The sequence below is a fragment of the Marmota monax genome, unplaced genomic scaffold (assembly GCF_021218885.2).
Source record: "Marmota monax isolate L192 unplaced genomic scaffold, Marmota_monax_Labrador192_F-V1.1 WCK01_AAM20220418_F8-fsc00101, whole genome shotgun sequence".
In the NCBI taxonomy this organism is placed as follows: Eukaryota; Metazoa; Chordata; class Mammalia; order Rodentia; family Sciuridae; genus Marmota; species Marmota monax.
Genome location: NW_026692786.1, coordinates 1,604,449 through 1,626,509, shown reverse-complemented (window position 1 = coordinate 1,626,509; position 22,061 = coordinate 1,604,449). Strand labels below are relative to the sequence as shown.

General features: G+C 39.8%; 1 protein-coding gene across 3 annotated transcripts in view; it reads left to right on the top strand.

Moving 5' to 3' along the window:
* Uba2 (ubiquitin like modifier activating enzyme 2) overlaps positions 1-16,001 on the top strand; it is a 46,139-nt gene extending 30,138 nt beyond the window's left edge. For 2 of the 3 annotated variants that reach the window (XM_046447940.2, XM_046447938.2), the window contains exons 13-17: positions 3,066-3,221; positions 5,344-5,440; positions 11,484-11,589; positions 13,567-13,703; positions 15,163-16,001. In XM_046447940.2, coding sequence (XP_046303896.1) covers positions 3,066-3,221; positions 5,344-5,440; positions 11,484-11,589; positions 13,567-13,703; positions 15,163-15,344 — 678 coding nt within the window. In that variant the 3' untranslated portion in view covers positions 15,345-16,001. Of the gene's footprint in view, positions 1-3,065; positions 3,222-5,343; positions 5,441-11,483; positions 11,590-13,566; positions 13,704-14,688; positions 14,752-15,162 lie in introns of all 3 variants that reach the window. The other variant, XR_009227067.1, reaches the window with a different exon arrangement.
* The last annotated feature ends 6,060 nt before the right edge of the window (positions 16,002-22,061 follow it).

Below are 22,061 nucleotides of genomic sequence, written 5' to 3'. Positions count from 1 at the left end.
TGTGCCACTGAGCTCCATCCCCATTGCTAGAACTACTTCTAAATTCTCGACTTTAGGTTTTCAACCCATACGTGTTTAGACAGTAAATCTGCTTGGTTCCTTTCTTGTTGTAATGATTGATAGGAAAGACATTAGCCCTTCCACCAAACCCAAGGTCAAGATAATTCCTCTTGCTGTTTCTATTGGGAAGGTGTTTTTCTCTTTGCTCTCCCTCATTTCCAGGTTCTTGAAAGAGTTCCTATATTAGTAAAGGATGGGCTAGGTGTGCCTCTTCAGGCTAAACCACTTGACTGGGCACCATGGCATACACCTGTAATCCTAGTGGCTCCAGAGGCTGAGGCAGAAGGATCACAACTTCAAAGTCAGCCTCAGCAACTTCATGAGGACCTAAACAACTTAGCGAGACCCTATCTCAAAATGAAAAGGGCCAGGAGTGGTTAAGTGCCCCAGTAGTTAAGTTCCCCTGTGTTCAGTTCCTGGTCCCAAAAAAAAAAAAAAGTCTAAACCACTTGAATGTTCTGTTTGGTTCCTGCTTTTGTTATTGAGTTTGTGTTAGGAGGCTTTGCTTTCTTACCAGCTCAAAGAAACTTCCTAAAAAGTTCAAGTAACCAATACTTTTGCTACTGTTTATGTTCTCCTTTTTATGATAGTGTTGTAATCAAAGGACCCGTTTACATTTTTAGTTGTAGGCTGACACAGTACCTTTATTTTATGTTTTGTATGTGGTGCTGAAGATTGACCCCAGTGCCTCACTCATGCTAGGCAAGTCCTACCTCTGAGCCACAACCTCAGCCCCAGGACCCATTTATTTTTCAGGAATTTTTTAAAATGTCCAGCCTGCAATGGTATTCTTTTTTTTTTTTTTTCTTTTTCAGAATTAACAATACATTCTTTATTTCATTGTTGTTTGGCAGAGCTGGGAATCTAACCCAGGGCCTAATGTGCTCAGAAAGCACTCTATTACTATACTACACCCCCCAGCCTTTATATATTTTTTTAAGGTAACTTCTATGTTTTCATGAAATCTCAGGGTGAAGGAATGTACAGTCATATAATCACTCCACCATCTTGATTCAATTCTTTTTTTTTGTTTGAGTGCCTGGGATTGAACTCGGGCACTTTTGACCACTGAGCCACATCCCCAGCCCTATTTTGTACCTTTTTATAGAGACTGGGTCTCACTGAGCTCCTTTAGTACCTTGCTGTTGCTGAGGCTGGCTTTGATCTTGCTATCCTCCTGCCTCAGCCTCTGGAGCCACTGGGATTACAGGTGTGTGACACTGTGCTGATTCAATTCTATTTAAATGTTTATTTTGGCTGCCATAATTTTAATTTCTAAGAACTTTTTAAAAATTGTTCTTGGGCTGGGGATGTGGCTCAAGCGGTAGTGCACTCAGCTGGCATGCGTGCGACCCGGTTCGATCCTCAGCACCACATATAAACAAAGATGTTGTGTCCGCCGAGAACTAAAAATATAAATATTTAAAAAAAAAATTTCTTTTTATAGCAAACAACTTTTCCTGTGGCTTCAGTGTCCCTTTGAGCCCACAATCATAATTGATTGTCAAACTTACTTTATGTCAGTTTCCTGTAACATCCTTCTGATTTCTTTGCTCGTTTCCATCCACCTCTTGGACTGTTGATACCTATATATCTGGATTTACTTTGTTCACATTTTTAAATGAGTATTAAGATGGATTAATAATGTTTGCCTGGGTATTAACAGTGATACCTTTTTTGGAGTGATGATTGGTCTGAGTGTCTTTGCACAGACTGAGTACACAATCTGAGTTATATCCCTAATCCCAGTTTTGTTTTATTATTACTTTCGTTAGTATGCTTAATCTTCCTGGCAAAGCCCAAAAATCAAAGAAATGTTTCCCCCATTTGTTTTTTAGTTTGCTTTCTAGCCCTGCTACATGACCAGTATTCACTGTAGGGAAAAGTTACAGAGGGGGGACTCTACTGTCTCCAAGGATTTACTCCTTTAAACTTGGGGAAATCTATAGGGTTCTCCTTTAGAGTTAATGATTCTTAGTAGACACAGTGCTACATTGTAGACAAATATGGAAAATTTGTATCTAAACTTCTTCTGTTCTTCTGACTTTGTTGTATTTGTTTAATCTTGCTAGTGTGCACCAAACTTTATAGTAGTTTAAGGTTGGGACCTTCCTAATTCAGTGTAATTTTTAAAAAATTGGTCTTGGTTTTTAATTTTTTTGAGGAGGAGATATTAGACAAATAGCATTAATACCAGTATCTTTCCCCTATTTCCATAAATATTATTTTAATTGTCCTAGGAAATTTGGAAAGGTGGTCACTTTTGTTCCATATATCTGTAAAAGCATTATCATTAATTGCAGAAGTGTGTTGGTCTTATAAAGAGGTTGACTTAAAGTAACTGAGAATAAAAACTATGAAGGAGGGGCTTAGGATGTGGCTCAAGTGGTAGCGTGATCGCTTGGCAAGCGTGCGGCCCGGGTTTGATCCTTAGCACCACATACAAACAAAGATGTTGTGTCCGCCGAAAACTAAAAAATAAATATTAAAATTCTCTCTCTCTCTCTTAAAAAAAAAAAAAAAAAAAAAACTGTGAAGGACACCCAGAAGCTGATAATGATGATACCAGAGACAAATACGGCTATACTTATACTCTTGCTAAATTAATCAGCAGAAACATGTGGAGTCGGTTTACTCTTTAGAGTAAACCCAGCTGTTTATATGGTAGCTAAATAGAAGATTAAAAAACTAGACTCTTTAAAAAGTTATGATTTTCCTGATCCTTGCCATCTCTAGAGGAGGATGTTTAAGTAATGTTGTTTTTTTTTTTTTTTTTTTAAATATTTATTTATTTATTTTTCGGTGGACACAACATCTTTGTTTGTATGTGGTGCTGAGGATCGAACCCGGGCCGCACGCATGCCAGGCGAGCGCGCTACCACTTGAGCCACATCCCCAGCCCCAGTAATGTTGTTTTTTAATTAATATACAAAATGATGTTTTAGATTGGTATATAAAATTGTAATTCACATTTCTGATTCCTGCTTTTTGGTTTTTCTCCAAAGATTTTTTTGAATAAACAACCAAACCCAAGAAAGAAGCTGCTTGTGCCTTGTGCACTGGATCCTCCTAACCCCAATTGTTACGTGTGTGCCAGCAAGCCAGAGGTGACTGTGCGACTGAATGTCCACAAAGTAACTGTTCTCACCTTGCAAGATAAGGTGAGTTCAGGGGCCAGTTCTCTTCCCTAAAACAAAAAAATCCAAGTGTCCTTTTATCCTTTACAGCATATTACTAAGTACCTAGTAACAAACTAAATTCTAGGTAATTGCTCCAAAAATCTCTGAAGTGAGTTGCTCTAATTTCCTGGATTATTTTACTATCTAGATTGCTGCGCTTTTCTCTCTGATTCCAGAATATGTGCCTCCTATCCCAGGCACATAAGGTATAAGTGTATTTGTCTGGAATATGTACCATAGGTGGCATAGTATCATGGCATGCAGACTTCTTTGCTCTTTATTTCCCACACAGTGAGTAAATTCTGATTTTTGTTCATTTGTTTGTTTTGGCAATAATAGGGGTTGAATCCCAGGACACTCTACCACTGAGATAAGTCTCCAGACCTTTTTATTTTTTATTTTAATATAAGGCTGGCCGTAGACTTGTGATTCTCCTGTTTAGCCTCCCAAGTAGTTCTTTTTTTTTTTTTTTTTCTTTTTGGATAGATAAAGAAGTGTCTTCGCAGCTGGGGCTATAGCTCAGTTAGTAGAGTGCTTGCCTCACATATAGAAGGTCCTGGGTTCAATCCCCAGCACCAAAAAAAAAAAAAAAGAAAGAAATGTCTTTGAATAGTTTTGGCTATGGCCAAACCCACAAAGAGTTTTTATGTTTTGTTTTATGGTGGTACTGACAATTGAACCCGGGGTGCTAGACCACTAAACTTGGCTATATTCCCAGGCTTTCTTTTTTCTCTTCTTGAGGCTGGCCTTAAAGTTGTGATCCTTTTGCCTTAGCCTTCCTACTAGCTGAGATTATAGTTACAGACTACTGCACTTGTCTCAGACAAGGTATTTTTATGAATTGTGAATACTTGACTAAGAATAGCAAAGTTCTATGTTTCCAGTGGAGCAAAATCCCAGTTAGTAGCTTTGTATTAAGGGTAGGGATAACTTGCAGAGTTCAGGTGCTCTAGATGTTGGACAGTACCCATTTCCACAAAATTAGGAGGCTGTTGTTAATTATTTATGAAATCTAAGACTTAGTGACAGTATATAGATTTTTGTGATATGACCTGATTCTGGATTCACTTGTAGAGCAGGAGTGTATAAGAAATGGGGGTTTAAGATATAGTCTAAGTCTGTGTGGTGATGCACACCTGGAATCACAGCTTCTTGGGAGGCTAAGGAAGGAGCATCACAAATTGGAGGGCATCTTGGACAACTTAATAAGATCCTAATTCAAAATAAAGAGGGCTAAAGATGTAGCTTAGTGGCAGAATGCTTGTCTATGAGTGAGGCACTGGGTTCAATCCTAAATTGTCTAGATTACTTTTATTGAACTTTTTTAAATGGCTGAAAAGTGTCCCTTCCCACTTAGGGGAGCATTTTGGATTGTTCTCTGATTGAATCCATCACAGTGCTACATATTTACATACCTCTTAAGATAGGTGATTAAGCCTTTCCCAAAGTGGGTAGGGAATGACCTTCCTCCCAGAACTCGCTACATAGGGAAGACTAATTTGCAATCATATCTTGGTCAGGGAAGGCAGCAGATCTTGGTTAACTGGCCATTGGAGGGTTGCTGCTCTCTTTTATTCCTAGGAAGTATTATTGTTGAAAATATTGATTTGGGATTAAAGATAATTCCTTTATTTGAGGGTAATTAGACCCCTAGAGAGATACTCTATATCACTTTTTAGGAGCTGGTAGTGATCAGAATATGATCACTTATAAATCTTCCAAACCTATATGGAATTCAGGAAGGATGAGGTCATCTGAGAATCAGGTTAGTAAGAATTTCTTTTCATCTGTCAAACCTTCTGTTACAGGGCTGGCATAGAAACTGGGATGAAATGTTAAGTTTGGAGTCCACTTCCTAATGTTCAGGGGAAGAAAATATCAAGAGCCAGTCAAGTAGTTCTTAAGTCCCATTTAGAGGAAGTTTGCTCTGATCTACATTTGTGGTTGAATGTGGCTAACTCTCCAGTTTTTCCTAACTAGCCCCTTTATGAAAGGAGAAAGTAAGAGCCTTTATAGAAAAAAATCTAGAGGTTTTTATTTATTTATTTTTAAATGGTCTTTAAATGCCTCTATTAATATTTTTTAATCTTTTTTTCCCCTATAGATAGTGAAAGAAAAATTTGCTATGGTAGCACCAGATGTCCAAATTGAAGATGGGAAAGGAACAATCCTAATATCTTCAGAAGAGGGAGAGACAGAAGGTATTATTGCATTTATCCACTCCCCTCATTTAGGGGCATGAAATTATTGTGTACTCTAATGTGCTAACTAACGTGTACTCTCTGCTCCTCAAAGGAAGGAGAGTGGAGTACAAATTATCTGTTCATTGCATATGTTACTCGGTTCCATGGTAATGGGGGTGATGTTTGGTCATGGAAGTGTTTTCCCAAGGTGGTGTTTCCTTGATGGAGTCACCACAGCACAAATTTGGATGCTTCTAAATCTCGATACTAAGGGACTATTTCTCAATAACTCAGTGGACAGATTGTGACCAGTTTTAGTGACTGCAGTATTCTTGTCTGCTTCCAAGGAACCTCTTTTCCTGTGTCATGGAACCTGGAGGCTACATTGGTAATGAGAAAGCTTCTGGCTTTTAAATCAGTGGGGAGGATAATCTTGAGTTTCTTGGGTGTTTCTAAGAATGGGGAAGTCTTGATAGCCTGCTCCTGCTACACAGCAGAAAATGTTGGTGAAGTCAGTGCCTCGTTTTAGCTCTCTAAGCTTTCGTAAGTTTTAAGCAGGGCCTAGGAATGTGGCCCAATGGTAAAATGCTTGCCTAGCATGCACAAAACCCTAGGTTGGCTCCTGAGTACCTCCACTTCCCCTCCTCAAAAAACAAAAAAAAAAAGGAAAGAAAAAAAAAATCTAAGCAGGTTATTACTTTTGTTAAAGTATTTGTTAGAAGATAAGATAGAATACATTTGATTGGATTCTGTTGAAGCTTCTATAGTAAGAATTGCATTGTAATTAGACCTCCTTCAGATTACTTTAATCAGTCTGATTAGAAAGTTCCCACATTCCTTCTGCCATTTTTATATCTCATTTTTTGGGTTACCAGTTTATTCTTCCATGTCCCAGTTCTTTGCCAGTGTACCATTATTATTTCCTGTGTGTTGGCTTTTTTATCACCTATTTGTCTAGTGGTCATTTATTCACTATTCTTTGCCAGGTGCTAATAGGGATTCAAATATTAACCTTTCTTTAAGGCTTAGTATCAGGATACTTGGTGTAATTGCTTGTTGAGAATTGTTTGGGATATTAGATCACGTGTAATTGGAGGCCATATATTGGCTGGGTGTCAGTCTATTACAGGAGTCCACTTGAATATTCATGTTCCATTTTAGCTAACTGTCCTCATCCTAAAGAAGTTTTGGTTTGTGATATGTTGTCCCCTTAGTTTTCACTAGTTCTTTCAGATGTTAGTTTAAAAATGGAGGGCTAGGGATGTATCTCAGTGTATAGTGCTTGCCTAGCATGCATGAGACTTTGGGTTTGATTCCAGCACCCCCTTCCCCCCCCCCCAAAAAAAAAAACATGAGGTCAAGAATCTCAATAGTTTAAAACATGTCCCTATTTCATGGAGTACATGTGGTACTGAGGTTGAAACAGTGGTTATTCAAATGCATGGAATTCTGTATTTTAGGCACAGTCTTAGGGTATTTATAACAAGCATGGATTCAAGATAGCAGTCCTTGGCACAAGGTACTTTACAGCCTGGAAGGAGAGTAGATTTAGTATATAGTATATTGAAGAAGGGTCAAGTACAGTGTATGAATTGAAGGAGAACATATTTTGCTTTGTGGAGGGACGGTTAGGGCAGCAAGAAAGGGAAAATTGTTGGGTTAACTTTTAAAGAAGAGCTGGGGACCTGGACAGAGAAGGGAATGTCTGCGTTTGGATAGAATAGATAGCATCTATAAAAGCATAAACTAGTAAAACAACATAAAAAGCTCTAGAAATGGAGAATAATTTGTTTCCATTACAGAATGAAAGTGCCATAGGGTTGGCAGTGGTGGTGAGGCTGGAACTTTCTGTGTCATACTTGCTGTGTTTGTCTTTCTCTTCTCCTCTGACTTGCCTGGCCCACTATCCCATTCGCACCAGGGTTTAAACACAGGAGCAGTGTGGTTCCATATAATGTGCAGAGGGTCTATTAAAGAGGGTGTGAAGTAGAGGCAAGGAGCCAGTAAGGGTTAGAAAGAGTAGCATCATTAGGCCTGTACAATGTTGTTAGTAGACTCTGGATTCAAAGATGATGCTAATTCTCTAAAATAAGAACCCATATTAACTTTTGAACCCATTAGTTCTTTTTTTTTTTTAAATTGATTTTATTTTTTTAAATACTCGACAACAGAATGCATTACAAATCTTATTACACATATAGAGCACAGTTTTTCATGTCTTTGTATGTAAAGTATGTTCACGCCAATTCATGTCTTTATATTTGTACTTTGGTTTTTGTTTGGGTTTTTTATTGTTGTTGTTGTTTTGCATTACATATACCACAATTTTCATATCTCTGTATATAAAGTAGGATGACACCCAATTCTTGTCTTCATACATGTACTTTGGATAGTGATGTCTATCACATTCCACCATCCTTGCTAATCCCCTGCCTCCTCCCTTTCCCTCCCTCCCCTCTTCCCTATCTAGAATTCATCTATTTCTCCCATGTTCCCCCTCCCTACCTTATTATGAGTCAGCATCCTTATATCAGAAAAAAATTCAGCATTTTTTGGGTGGGGGGATTGGTTAACTTCACTTAGCATTATCTTCTCCAATGCCATCCATTTACCTGCGAATGTCATGATTTTATTCTATTTTATTGCTAAGTAAAATTCCATTGTGTACATATACCACATTTTTTAATCCATTCATCCACTAAAGGGCTCCACAGTCTAGGTTGGCTCCACAGTTTAGCTATGAACCCATTAGTTCTGAGGAGGATTATATTAACTGAAAGGGTTTGAAACTGGAACTGGAATTCAGTAGGAAGTATCATTATCCAAAGATATTCCACACAGATGAAAATAGTTCAATAAAAGTAATCTGGAAAAGAACTAGAAGAAACCTTCAGTATTTTCTGGGTGTCAAAAATTTAGGGAATGCCTAGTGTAGGTGGTGCATGCTTTTAATCCCAGCGGCTCAGGAGGCTGAGACAAGAGGATGGCAAGTTCAGAGCCAGCCTCAGCAATTTTATCGAGGTGCTAATAAGCAACTCAGTGAGACCCTCTTTCTAAATAAAATACAAAATAGGGCTGGGGATGTGGCTCAGTGGTTGAATGCCCCTGAGTTCAATCCCCGGTACCCACCACCAAAAAAAGAAAGAAAGAAAGAAAGAAAACCTTTTTAAAACATTTTTCTTAAATGAAAGAAAAATGGTTTATAAAAAAAAAAAAAGCTAAGTGCGATGGCACATGCCTGTAATCCCAGTGGCTCAGGAGGCTAAGGCAGGAGGATCACAGTTTCAAAGCCAGTCTCAGCAACTTAGCAATTCAGCAAGACCTTGTCTTTAATAAAATATTTAAAAAGGGCTGGGGGTGTGACTCAGTGGTTAAGCACCCCTAGGTTCAATCCCCAGTACCAAAAAAGATTATTGAATTGAAAATTTAAATTATGTAGAAATGTATAGCCTTTAAATATAATTAGCCAGGTGGGGTGGTATATGTCTGTAATCCTAGGTACTTGGGAGGCTGAGGCAGGAGGATCACAAGTATGGGGTAGCCTGGGCAATTTAGTTAGGCCCTGTCTCAAAATTATTTTAATCATGGTAGCATATGAGGTGGGAAGATCCCAAGTTCCAGGCCAGCCTGGGCAATTCAGTGTAAAAAATAAAAAACAACTGGGATATAGCTTTTGTTTGGGGGGATTGGCTAACTTCACTTAGCATTATCTTCTCCAACGCCATCCATTGACCTGTGAATGTCATGATTTTATTCTATTTTATTGCTGAGTAAAAATACCACTTTTTTTAAGAAAATAGTTCCAGTTCAAACCCTTTCACTCATCCACAGTGAGTGGATATAGCTCAGTGGTGGAACTCCCCTGAATTCAGTCAGACCCTAGTACTGCAAAAATAAATAGATAAAATTTTAAAAATGTAATGAAAGCGGTTGCTGATGTTGTACAACTGTAGAATGCTAGCCTAGCATGTGTCAGCCCTTGGCTTCAATCCTCTGGTACCTAGGACCAATAATAATAAACAAACATGATAATATCACCATAATTGTTTTTTTTCCTGGTACTGGGGATTGAACCCAGGGCCTTAAAGATGCTAGTCAAGCACTCTGCTACTGCATTACATTCCCTAGAAAATCTATGTACCTTGTATAACAAATATTCAATAAAATAGACTTCGGAGGGAATATAATTTGGCATGAAATTGGGGAAGCAGTGTTGTTGTTATTGTTGTTTTAATATTTTTATTTTATTTATTTTTTTATGTGGTGCTGAGGATTGAACCCAGTGCCTCACACATGCTAGGCAAGTGCTCTACCTCTGAGCTACAACCTCAGCCCTGTTTTTGCAGTTCCAGGGATTGAACTCTGGGCCTTTCACAGGCTAGGCAAGTGCTGAGCAATCTGTCACTGAGCACTTGCCTAGCCTGAGGATGAAGTTTTGAATGAAACTTAACTGCTTTTGTAGGCCAGGAGAGTGGAACATTTGGACAAGCAGGAGAGAAAGGATAATTAAGGCAGAAAGGCCTTAGAATAGAGGGAAGAGATATGATACCAGAAAGTCATTTGGAGGAATTGTTCTTCAGTGGAGTATTTATAATTCATGTAGCAAAGGTTTTTGTTTTGAGGTGATGTTTTACTGTGTTGGCCTAGAACTAACGGATCATCCTGAGTAGCTGGGACTATTGCACGTGGTGTGCCCGGCTACAAAGAATTATTGAATGCTAAGAACTGTGTGCTACATGCTGGGGATTTTAAGATAGAAATGATAGGTGAAGCCAGCAGCTGGGGAGGCTAAGGCAGGAGGATCACAAGTTCAAAGCCAGCTGCAGCAAAGAGCCAAGCGCTAGGCAACTCAGTGAGACACTAAACAACTCAGTGAAACCCTGTCTTTTACAAAATAGGGCTGGAAATGTGGCTAAGTGGTTGAGTACCCCTGAGTTCAGTCCCAACTACAAAAAAAAAAAAAAGGACGATGAAGAAAAGAAATGATACGTGAAAGAAGAGAACAAATTGAACTGATTATTTGGGGGACATTTTGATAGCTTCTTGTTGAAAAAAAAATGAAAAGTCCATTTGTTTTCCTTGATACAGTGCTGGAATCTTATCTAATTGTAAAATTCACTAAAAAGTGTACTAGGTTGTCACAGAAAAGTAGAATATATTTCAGACAACTCTAAAAGTTGCTTTGACTTTTCTAGGACTCCAGAATTAATTTGATTTGAATGAGAAAAGTTTCTCAGAATTTCTCACTTTGGTCCCCTTGTAGTAGTACATTGACTGAATTCCTAAGTACCTAACAGTTTCAGTGTATTTGTCTGCTGTATCTACCAGAACAAATACCACAGCCTAGGCAGCTTAAACAACAAAAATTTATATTCTTCAAAGTTCTGAAGACTGGAAGTCCAAGATAACATTGTGTTGCAAGGTTTAGTTTCTTCTCAGGCCTCTCTCCTGGGCTCGCTATGTGTTCACATGGCCTTCCTTTTGTGAAAGCACATCCCTGAGTATTTAAATTTCTTACTACAGGGACACCAATCAGATTGGATTAAAGCCTACTGGTAAAGGGTTCGTTTTAATTTAATTACATCTTCAAAAAGTTTTATCTCCAAGTACAGTAACATTCTGTGGTTCTGACAGTAGGAATTTTGGAGGGACATAGTTCATGATAGAGGAGTGTCTTGTTTGTCCTATTGGGGACTGAACCCAGGGGTGTTCTGCTACTAACCCCTACATCCCCAGCCCTTTTTTAAAAATTTGAGACACGGTCTTGCCAAGTTTAGAGGCTGGCCTTGAACTTAGGAACCCTCCTGCCTTAGCCTCCTGAGTCACTGGGGTTACAAGGGGTTGGGGTTTTATTTTTATTTTTTGTTTTTTAATCTTTTTAGTTATATCTTTATTTTTTTAATAAATTTCCATATGGTGCAAAGGACGGAACCCTGTGCATCACATGGGCAAATGTTCTACTACTGAGCTAACACCAGTCCCAGGGGTTTAGCTTAAAATTAACTTGACTGCTCCATGAAGACATAACTAAAGGATCTACATTTCTTTTCACATTTTCTAGCTAATAATCATAAGAAGTTGTCAGAATTTGGAATTAGAAATGGCAGCCGGCTTCAAGCAGATGATTTCCTTCAGGACTACACTTTATTGATCAACATCCTTCATAGGTAGGAATTATTAATATTTTATGTATAAGAAATTAGAATATACAAATTTAAGGTGGAGGAAAATGTTTCCTACCAGTAAACCCTACTGTTCAGTAAAAACTGCAAGTGTATTTGCTTGAGTTGGCCATTGAGTTACCTGAAGTTTGACCTATAGGAAGTTTGAGGATTCAGAAATAAAAGGGAGGGGCCAGATGTGGTGACACACTCTTGTAATCCCAGCATCTTGGGAGGCTAAGGCAGGAGGATCAAGAGTTCAAAGCCAACCTCAGCAAAAGCGAGGTGCTAAGCAACTCAGCAAGAACCTACCTCTAAATAAAATATAAAATAGGGCTGGGGATGTGGCTCAGTGGTTGAGTGCCCCTGAATACAATCCCTGGTACCCCCATAAAATAAAAATAAGACTAGAAATAAAAGGGATAAGCAAAAAATATTTAAGGGTTACCATCAACAATGATGGCTGATGTATGACTTAGCGTATAGGTCTTTGAGTAGTTCTAATCAGTGGTGAGTTCATTTTAATAATTCAACTGGAATAAAATAGTTAATTTTTAAAATTCCTCAGAAGATACAACTACTTTCCCCCATAAAACAAATAATTTTATGATTTTTTTATTGTAATAAAAACTAAAATATTAAGAAACTAACCTGTACAGATTCCTTAGTCATGTATTTTTTTTCTCTTTGGTATTATTTCCTACCCACCTAGAAAACAAGACATTGAATGTACTTATGTTTCAGAATATTTACATAAATATATACAGCACAGTTACAAAGCAAATGGTCCTCCATGAAGGGTAATAACTGTGTTTGGTATCCAAACATTTTGCCAACATTGCTATCTTATACTAACCTCTGTAGTCTTTTGTGTCATTGTTTGAAGGTAATATTTATTTATACTTGTTTTATAAAAAGCAAAAAACAATGGGCATGGTGGTGCATGCCTATAATCCCAGCAATTTGGGAGGCTTGAGGCAGAATTCAAGGCCAGTCTTGGCACCTCGGTGAGACCCTGTCACAAAATAGGAAAAGGGCTGGGGATGTGGCTCAGTGGTAGTGACCCTGGGTTAAATTCCCAGTACTGTCCGCCCCACGTCCAACAAAACAAAAGTCATAAAGTGATAGGAAAGACTGAGTATGGATTACTAGTAAGAAGTAATGGAATTAGAGAAAGACATCACTGGGGTGTGATCTTAAGCCTCAGTTGGACACCAGTTGGCTACCAGTGGCATGCTGTGTTCAGTTTTGAAAGAAAAGATAGTGAAAGGACATATATAGTAAAGAAATATCACATGGTGTCTAAAAGAGGAGGCATAATTAGGGTTTTTTTTTTTTTATCATATTTTTTAGCTCTCTGGGAACAGAACCCCTTAAAACATGTAAGTCTTTTGTTTGACTTTCATGCATTAAACTTTCATACATGTTTTTGGGAACTCGTGTACAAAAGTGGGGTGCTATCTAGAAAGATGGGTGGGTAGCCCAGAAACCATGTAACCCTAATCCCTAAAACACCAAACTGCTTTGGTAGAGTGATTACAATTTTTTGGCATAGTGGCTGAAAAAATGGTGTCTTAGAAATTATTTTGGGCTATGGTTTCAGACTCAGTTTTCTACATAAACAATAGAAGTTATTCAGCTTTTTGTTTTGTTTTCTTTGTTTAAAGCAATTCCCTAATATGAAAGTACATTTGTTTTGGCCACTTAAATTAGTTTTGAATTATCCCAGTCTTTTTTTATTGTAATTTTTAAAAATTTGAATCTGGTTATGTATTTTGTACGCAGCATATACTTGGAACTTTTGAGAACAGTGTCTCTTATGTTGTTACCTTCACTGCCATTATTAGGATATGCACCCTCTGCTTTTTGTTTGGAGTAGGTAATGATAGCATTAAGGATGCATAATTCCTTTGAATTATGTAATTTTGTTTTGTAAATAGTTGTAGCAGTGGTCCTGTTTTATGGTATGCAATTCTTTTACAGTGAAGACCTAGAAAAGGATGTTGAATTTGAAGTTGTTGGTGATGGCCCAGAAAAAGTGGGGCCCAAACAAACTGAAGATGCTGCCAAAAGCATTACCAATGGCAGTGACGATGGAGCCCAGCCTTCCACCTCTACGGGTGAGTCCTGGCCTCAGCCAGCAGATTAATTATCCACTAAGCAAAAAGTATGGAGAAACAAACTATAATTATAGGTAAGAATGCTGATTGAAGTAGAAATTCATAAAAATACTAGAGATGTATGCTGGTTTGGTATTGATTTGATAACAGAACTTTGAATTTCTGAACCATGAAGACATTTAAGACTGAGGGAAATTCTTACAGGAAATGAAAACCCTTTGTTATTTTTTGTTAATTGGAAATATCAGTGAATTTACTAATGTTTAAAGTTTCTTCTAACTAAATAGTAGGCTGCTCATTTTATTTAGGAGCAACAAATCAATATGTATCTATTTTGAGTAGACAGGTGCTTGGTAAGTATGGGATTTTAGCGTTTGGTAAAGTGTATCAGAGGGATTTGTTCCCTGGTGTCAGTGCTGGAGCTTGGTGCTTTTCTAAATAACTCATTCTTTTCTATGCTCTGAATGTTTACTTCCCTCCTCCTTTTTTTATTCATGAAACTAAAAGTTTCCTATCAGTTTTTATCTTCTCTGTTTCCATTGTGTTGACTCCCTGTCTTTGCATTCTTTGGAATATATTTAGTCTTTGTTCTAGTCTTGAGAGTGTGGGGATGGACTTTGAGACTATTATATAAAGTGTAGTTCTCCTATGGGCTGTTTTTCCCCCTCCGAAACAGGCTCCTTTGAAACTCTTATGATAGCTTTTAAAAAATTGTAATTTGAAGTAAACATTTATTGATCCTTTGCGGTAGGCAGATTTAAGAGGCTATTAGTAGTAAGATAGGTAGTTTGCTTTTGATTTTGGTAGAGGGGGAGATAAAACTACTTTATTGTGTAAAGTTACGAGCATCAAATGTGGAGCTCCCACTTTGTAGGCTTGAATCCTGGCGTCATTTTTGTAGTAGTGTGACCCTGGGAAGGAAGTCAATCTCTGTACCTCACTTTCCTTTTCTGGAAAATGGATAATAATGTTATCTTCTTTGTAGGGTTGTTGTGATGATTAAATGAGTTGTTATATGCAAAGGGCTCAGAACAGTTCCTGGCACATTGTAAGTGCTGTTTGTTACGTTGTTGTTGTTGATGTTGTTACCTTCACTGCCATTATTAGGATATGCACCCTCTGCTTTTTGTTTGGAGTAGGTCATGATAGCATTGAGGATGCATAATTCCTTTGAATTATATAATGCTTGTTACCACTTTTATTTTGCTTAGAAAAAAAATAGGTGCTTTTCCTGGGTTCAGTACCCAGTTAACCCCCCCTCAAAAAAGAAAAAGAAAAAGGTGGGGAGGATAGCTGCTTGTTATTTAAAACAGTAAGTAGTGTGAGAAGGGACGGTTCCCTAAGGATAGCCATTATTAAGTTTGATATAAATTCAGAGAGTTAGCTTTAAAGTATATAAAATATTGGTGAACCACTAATAACTCCCACATTTTTAATCTTTTTTTTTTCCTGAAATAAGCACAAGAGCAAGATGATGTACTCATAGTTGATTCAGATGAAGAAGGTCCTTCAAATAATGCTGATGTCAGTGAAGAAACAAGAAGTCGCAAGAGGAAATTAGATGAGAAGGAGAATGTCACTGCAAAGAGGTCACGTACAGAACAGATGGAAGAGCTTGATGATGTCATAGCATTAGATTGAGCAGAAACCCTCCTGATACGTTAGTTCATCTGGGCAGGACCAGATTGTTATGTCCTTTGTTCCAAAGGGAAAATAATGACAATGGTGACTTGAAAATGATTCTGCTCCCTTTGAAAGCATTCATTTTGCTAGAACTATTAGAACATTGGCGTATGCTGTATTGAAAGTAGGAGTATAGTTTTAAAACCCTTTGAACAAAGTGTGTGCATAACCAGTCTTGAGATGAAACACCACAATGCATGTTGCCTTTTTAATGTAAATACCCTTAGGTATCATTTAATAGTTCAAAAATATTGTGGTTTAGTAAAGTTGATACCTGGTTATAAATATTATGCCTTTATTTTTGGCTAGAAGAAGAATTATTTTTAGCCTAGATCTAACCATTTTCATATTCTTAACTGACTGAAACAGATTCAAAGAAATATCAAGTGCTATGCATTGAAACTTGTTTTTAAATGTTAATTGGCACTATGTATATTAATGTAAAACAATGTTAATTTACTCAAATTTTCAGTTTGTACTGCCTGGTATGTCTGTGTAAGAAAACAATTTTTGTGTATTGTTACAATTTCAGGTTATTTATATTTGATGTTTTGTAAAACTCAAATGATTATACTGTACTTATGGACCAAATAAATGGCATCTGCATACTTGTTACACATGTCTGAATAATTCCCATTATATCTTATATCTTAAGATATAAGATATATATCTTATATATATATCTTATATATGCCTTATATCTACATTAAGCATGCTAAAGTCTTTGCATTTAAAAAAAAAACTTCAGCCAGCCAGGCATGGTGGTGCATGCCTATAATTTCAGCCACTCAAAAAGCTAAGACAGGAGGAACAGAACTTCGAGGACAGCATGTACAGCTTATTGAGACCCTGTCTCAAAAGAGAGGTGGGAGGGTGGCTGGTGATGTAACCCAATGGTGGATCATTTTCCTAGCATGAGTGAGGCCCTGGATTCAGGCCCCAGCAATGCCAAAAATAAAAAATTATTTTAGTAAAAAAAATTATTCCTAATGGGTGTGAAGGTTTAAAAGATCTCTATTTTTGGGCTGGGGATGTGGCTCAAGCAGTAGTGCGCTCGCCTGGCATGCGTGCGGCCCAGGTTCGATCCTCAGCACCACATACAAACAAAGTTTAAAATTTTGATTGTTTTGGCTGGGGATATAGCTCAGTTGGTAGAGTTCTGGCTTCATGTGCATGTGGCCCTGGGTTCAATCCCCAGCTCCACCAAAGGAAAAAGAAATTACATTGTTAACATTTAGCCAATTTATTGTTGAACATTTCTTAAGTGGTCTTTGCCCAGCCCCATAACTGGGACCTTGGATTTGAGATGCTGTGTTGGGTGTAGAAATCTTTCCTCCTTTCTGCGCTTTTTGGATTGTCCTGTTCTCCAACAGAGGAGTCTCTTCTTGAGCGTACTGTTCACAACCTAGCTCTAACCTACAGATATGACTAGAATATCTGGGTGGAGTAATACTTAGCCTCCTTGAGCTGGAGCCCAGAAGTCCTTGGCCCTTGAGAGTGGTCTTGTCACACAGATGTACCTTGAGTTTTCAGAGATCAGAAACCCTTAAGCTGTTTTCCTTGTGGTATACCAGTGTCTTTGGTGTTTTGGGCAGTAGACCTTCAGTTGATGACAATAACTACATTTCACATGGATAGTTTATTGGATTTTCTACTTTGTGTAATTCTTTGCCATCCCGTTTATTAACTCTTCTTGTTTTATATCTTTTGTAAATTCATGTAATCAAAGCCTTTAGAAAAGTCATGTTGTCTTTGCCCTCAGGAGCCTGCTGCTTGATGCCTCTGGGATAGACTGATTTCCAGCCTTCTGCTCGGCCCCATCCTGAAATACAGTGTCAAATCAGCCTCCTGGGGAACAGTGTGGTGACATTGTCTCAAAAGACTGATCTACATATCAGCATGTACCGTGAGAGGATTCAGTGTTTTAATCTAGAGCCTGAATCATCAATGAAATAACTGACCAGGCAAAAATAGTTAGTAGATCCCAAACCCTTCAGTGCAAGCCTTTCAAGGAACAGTCAAAGCTCAGTGCAACAATGTTGCTGCACAGATCACCTGAAAGTAAAACTTCAGTCCCAGCAATGGGTAGCTCTGGTTGTCACCACCATAATCATGTGACGAAATCTAGCAGCACTAATGGGACTACCTGATATTAGGTGCTTCCTGATGAGATAATAACAAGAACACACAGCACCTTGCCAAAATATAGCCTGAATCTAATAAGCATCTAGGTTTAACTTTTAGCTCAAAGGAAGTAGAGAGGCAAGTTAAATAACAGTGAGAGGAAACAGACAGATGCAGATGTGTTATGTTCCTTCCATAATCCATCAGTCTGGATTCTTCAGTTGAAGTCATTATCATTTAAAAAGGAAGAAATTATTCTGGATTAAAGGAAATTTAAGAGACATAACCAGGGATAACTATTTCCTGGCTCAGCAAAATAAATGACATTAGCATTTTTTTTAAATACCTGAGACAGGCTCAGTTTATTTTTTATTTATTTTTAAAGAGAGAGAGAATGAATCTTAATATTTATTTTTCAGTTTTTCGGCAGACACAACATCTTTGTATGTGGTGCTGAGGATCGAACCTGGGCCGTACGCATGCCAGGCGAGCGCACTACCGCTTGAGACACATCCCCAGCCCAAGCAATTTTTTTAATATTTATTTTTCAGTTGTAATTGGACACAACACCTTTGTTTTGTTTATTTTCATGTGGTGCTGAGGATCGAACCCAGGGCCTCGCACACGCTTGCCGAGCGCTCTACTGCTGAGCCACAACCCCAGCCCAGACATTAGCGATTTTAGTAACAATTGAAAATTTGTATTGAAAGCCAAGTGCAGTGGTAACTCCTGTAATCCTAGCTACTTGTGTAGTAGGGGATTATGAGATTAAGGCCAGCCGAGGCAATTTAACAAGATCCTCTCTCAAAATGTAAAGGACTGGGGATGTAGCTCAGTGGTCAAGTGCCCTTGGGTTCAATCCTTATAGCAGAAAAATAAATAAGCAAGCTTCTCATTCTTAGCTGTAGAGGTAGGGAGGGCCTCTTGTTTCTTTGTATTTTTAAAGTAGAAATCCTGAGGTCCAAAATCTCCATTGACTGTTTTGAGGGAGGTTATATTTAGAGAAGTATTTTTATAGATACTTTCATATTGGGAACACATTATTTGCATTCTGCACTCAGAAGGAACATATTCCCTCCACTCCCCTGCCCTGTATCCAATTCAAAACAAATTCCAGCCAAAAGCTTATTTGAGGAATTTTAACTGCTCTCACTAAAAAAGTAAAATCAACTGGGTTGGACTATAGGGCTACAGTGCTTTCCTGCAGTTTGGTTATATTTTGTAGATAACTACCTCCTGGTAAAGTAACATTTTAATAATTTTTGCTAAATGTCTCTGACTCATGCCAGCTTTAAAATGTTTAAGTCTAGCAAATGATGACTCACACTAGACTGGGAAAGGTTCTTTGCAAGAATTTTATTAGAATATATAATGTAAGGTTCTCAGGGTACAAAGTGGTGCTGGGGATGGAACCTTGGGCCTCAAGCTAAGCAAGCCTCTACCACTGAATTACAGTCCCCAGACCCCAACAATTTATTTCCACTGGGCAAGTCAATTTCAGAGTTAGATACTTTGCATACTATGTCATTCACTCATTCAATAAATATAATAGCATCCCTCTTCTGCACTACAGTGAAAAGCATTATTAGTGTCATTAGCCTGGGCAGAAACCTTTGAGAGCAAGACACAAACGGAAATCCAACTACTCATGTCAGCAATAAGTGGTGGGATTGAGGCTCTGAGGTCCTTCAAACTAACCAGTTGGTTCCAGCAGCAGTTTCCAGGATCTCTGAAAGTCATAAACACCAACCTCTTGCTCAAAAATGTATTACTGGTATTGCAAAAATTTTACTGATTGAGCATCCATAAGTAGATCTTCCCCATTGAGCTATATAGACTGGCTAGAAGTTTTACCATGGTATAAGATTTGGGCAGAAGAAATTCCTGTCCCTGAGTGCATGATAAGGTTTCAAGACAAGAAAAGATGGCCTCTTGACACTTGATGAAAGCAAGCTGCAAATGTTGGTTTCTAAGCCTAGTTTTTAGACTGAGGACCAGTCTAGGGCTTCAAGTGTCAATGCTTTGAATCTTTTCTGCCCTTCTCAGAACAAGGGAAATAATAGGACCAAGGGATGTTGAGAGTAGACTGAATCTGCAAGAACAAGAGACATCTGAGAAGAAGGGATGGAAAAATCCCTTTGAGTACACCTAGTAAAACTTAAGAGTATATCAGATAGCCCAGCTCCAGGAGCGGAGGGGACAGTGTGCTTCAGGTTTAAGATTTGTGCTGATCTCCACAGAAGAAATTCTGTAAGGGTGAAACCTGTTGCAGACTGAGGGGAGAGAAAGAAGTGTGGATCCCAGCAACCTCCTCCTTGTGGAATTTGACTGCATAACATTCCCTTTCCCTCATAACCCAATTTTTCCAGCCATTGCCGGTTGACATAGGACCTAAGATTCCATAGGAAAACCCCTGAATTGTGTTCATAATTAGAATCCAGACAGGACAGACAACTAAGGGGGTAGCTAGATGGAAGCCAGATTACAAGAAGGAACAATGGGGGCGCGAGGGGTCCATAAAAAATGGGTGTAGACAAAGTCTGACTAGGATGAACTTCTGGGGCTTCAAGATGGTGGCTCAGAATGTGCTGTGAGTTCAGACATGTTCAGTTTTTGCCTCCTGATTGCTGAGACAAAGGGAAGACTGGTTAACTTGGGAGGATGTGATACTCCTCCTTCTTCCAGCCGTGGTACCAAGGCAGCGGTGTGTGGGAACCAGCTCATCCTTTCTGGCAAGCACTGATGATACCTCTCTTCCCAACTCTGCTCAGTGACCCATATTGGTAGTTTGAAATTGGCCCTAGTGGGAGTATTTACACCATCGTAATTAACAAAAGGTACAAGTTAGGACTGCTGATTTGTATAAAATTTCTCCCCAAGACCTGGTTGTTAATATATACCATCAGACCACTAAAGAAAATGGAAAGAGGAAGAGCGAAAAGGAGAAGGAAAGAAACACAAAAGAACACTCCCACATCAGTGGAGGGCAGAAAAGGCATCGGTGGAGGCCAGCAGTGGATCCATGGACAGTGGTTCAGGTCTCATGAGTTGGCCTGTCCCTTTTCTTCTCCATTGTGCTTCTCAAGGCAGAATAAGGGCCTGGTGTAGTGACCCAAGTCCGAAATGCACCCAGGTGTAATCCCAGCGGCTCAGGAGGCTGAGACAGGAGGATTTTGAGTTCAAAGCCAGTCTCAGTAACTTAGTGAGGCCCTAAGCAACTCAGCGAGACCCTGCCTCTAATAAAACATAAGAAAAGGGCTGGAGATGTGGCTTTTTAAGTGGTTAAGCACCCCTGGATTCAATCCCCAGAATTAAAAAAAAAAAGACTGTCTTCCTGGATTCACCAGTCTTGACGGAAAATGGCATGGTGTTCTGCCAGGTGCACGATGCACGCTTGGAATCCCAGGTACTTGGGAGTCTGAGGCAGCAGGATCATGAATCATGAATTTGAGCCCAGCCTGGGTGACTTAGCAGGACCCGTCTCAAAAAAAAAAAAAAAAAAAAAAAGGAAGAAGAAGAAGAAGGTCTTGTTTTGTGGGACAAACCTCTAGTCACCTCTTGTTCTTACCAACGTGGCCTCTATGGATGTATGTCCAAGGACCTTCAGCAACATTAGTGCTTTCAGGAGCATCCTTTTGAGCTACAGCCAAAATCAGAGGCTGGGCTGGTGCTCCTTTGACATTCTCCCTCATCTGCCCTCCCAGGATCCCCGCGTGTGCTAGGCAAGCCTTCTACCATTGAGCTCCATCTCAGGGTGACTCCCTGTTGTCACCGCAGCTGAGGCTTGCTACCCACTGGTTCTGAGCCTGAGGCCTGCTTCCGGCCTTGCCTGGCCTTCGAAGGGCCTATATACAGCAACCCGGCGCGTGGACCAGTCCCCACCAAACACAGCTCCTAGTTCTAGGCGCGCCTTCCCCACATCCAGGAGGGGCCCCGACGCTAGAGAGCTGCCACTTGGCATCAAGACGGGCGGGGGGTCCCGGGGTCATGCAAGCTCCTAAAGGCGCATCTGCACGAGATGCACAGTGTTCTAGAGTGGCGGTGCGGGCACAGAGCTGTCTGCACAAGGCTGAGCTTGTTGGGCCCAGCGCCTGAAACCGAGGTGGTGCTGGGAAGATGGGAGACGATGTGGGAAACGTCTGTCTACTGAATAAATATCTCCAACCGGGATTGGGGGAGCTTTCTCTAGCTCGGCCCTCGGGAATCCGGAATCTATTCAGAGGCCCGACGGCCCGGGCTCACGACAGGCCTCGGACTCTCGCGGCGCCACGGTTGGCCGCTTTGCCACCGAGGGCCAGCTGCAAGGCGCCCGCCCCAGCGTCCCGGCGCGGCCTCCGCGCCCCTCCAAGCTCCCGGCGCAGCGCGGACACTGCTGCTCCGCCGCCGCCACTCCCCCCACATTCCAGAGGCCGCAGCGCCGTCTCCTTCCTCGCATTCCTGCCCCCGCAAAGGAGTCCCTCCGGCCCCCGCGCGGCCGCGGGGAGGAGGGGGCGCGGCCGAGCGCCTCAGAGCGCACATTCCTCCGCCGCGCTCGCCCTTGAACGCAGCGCC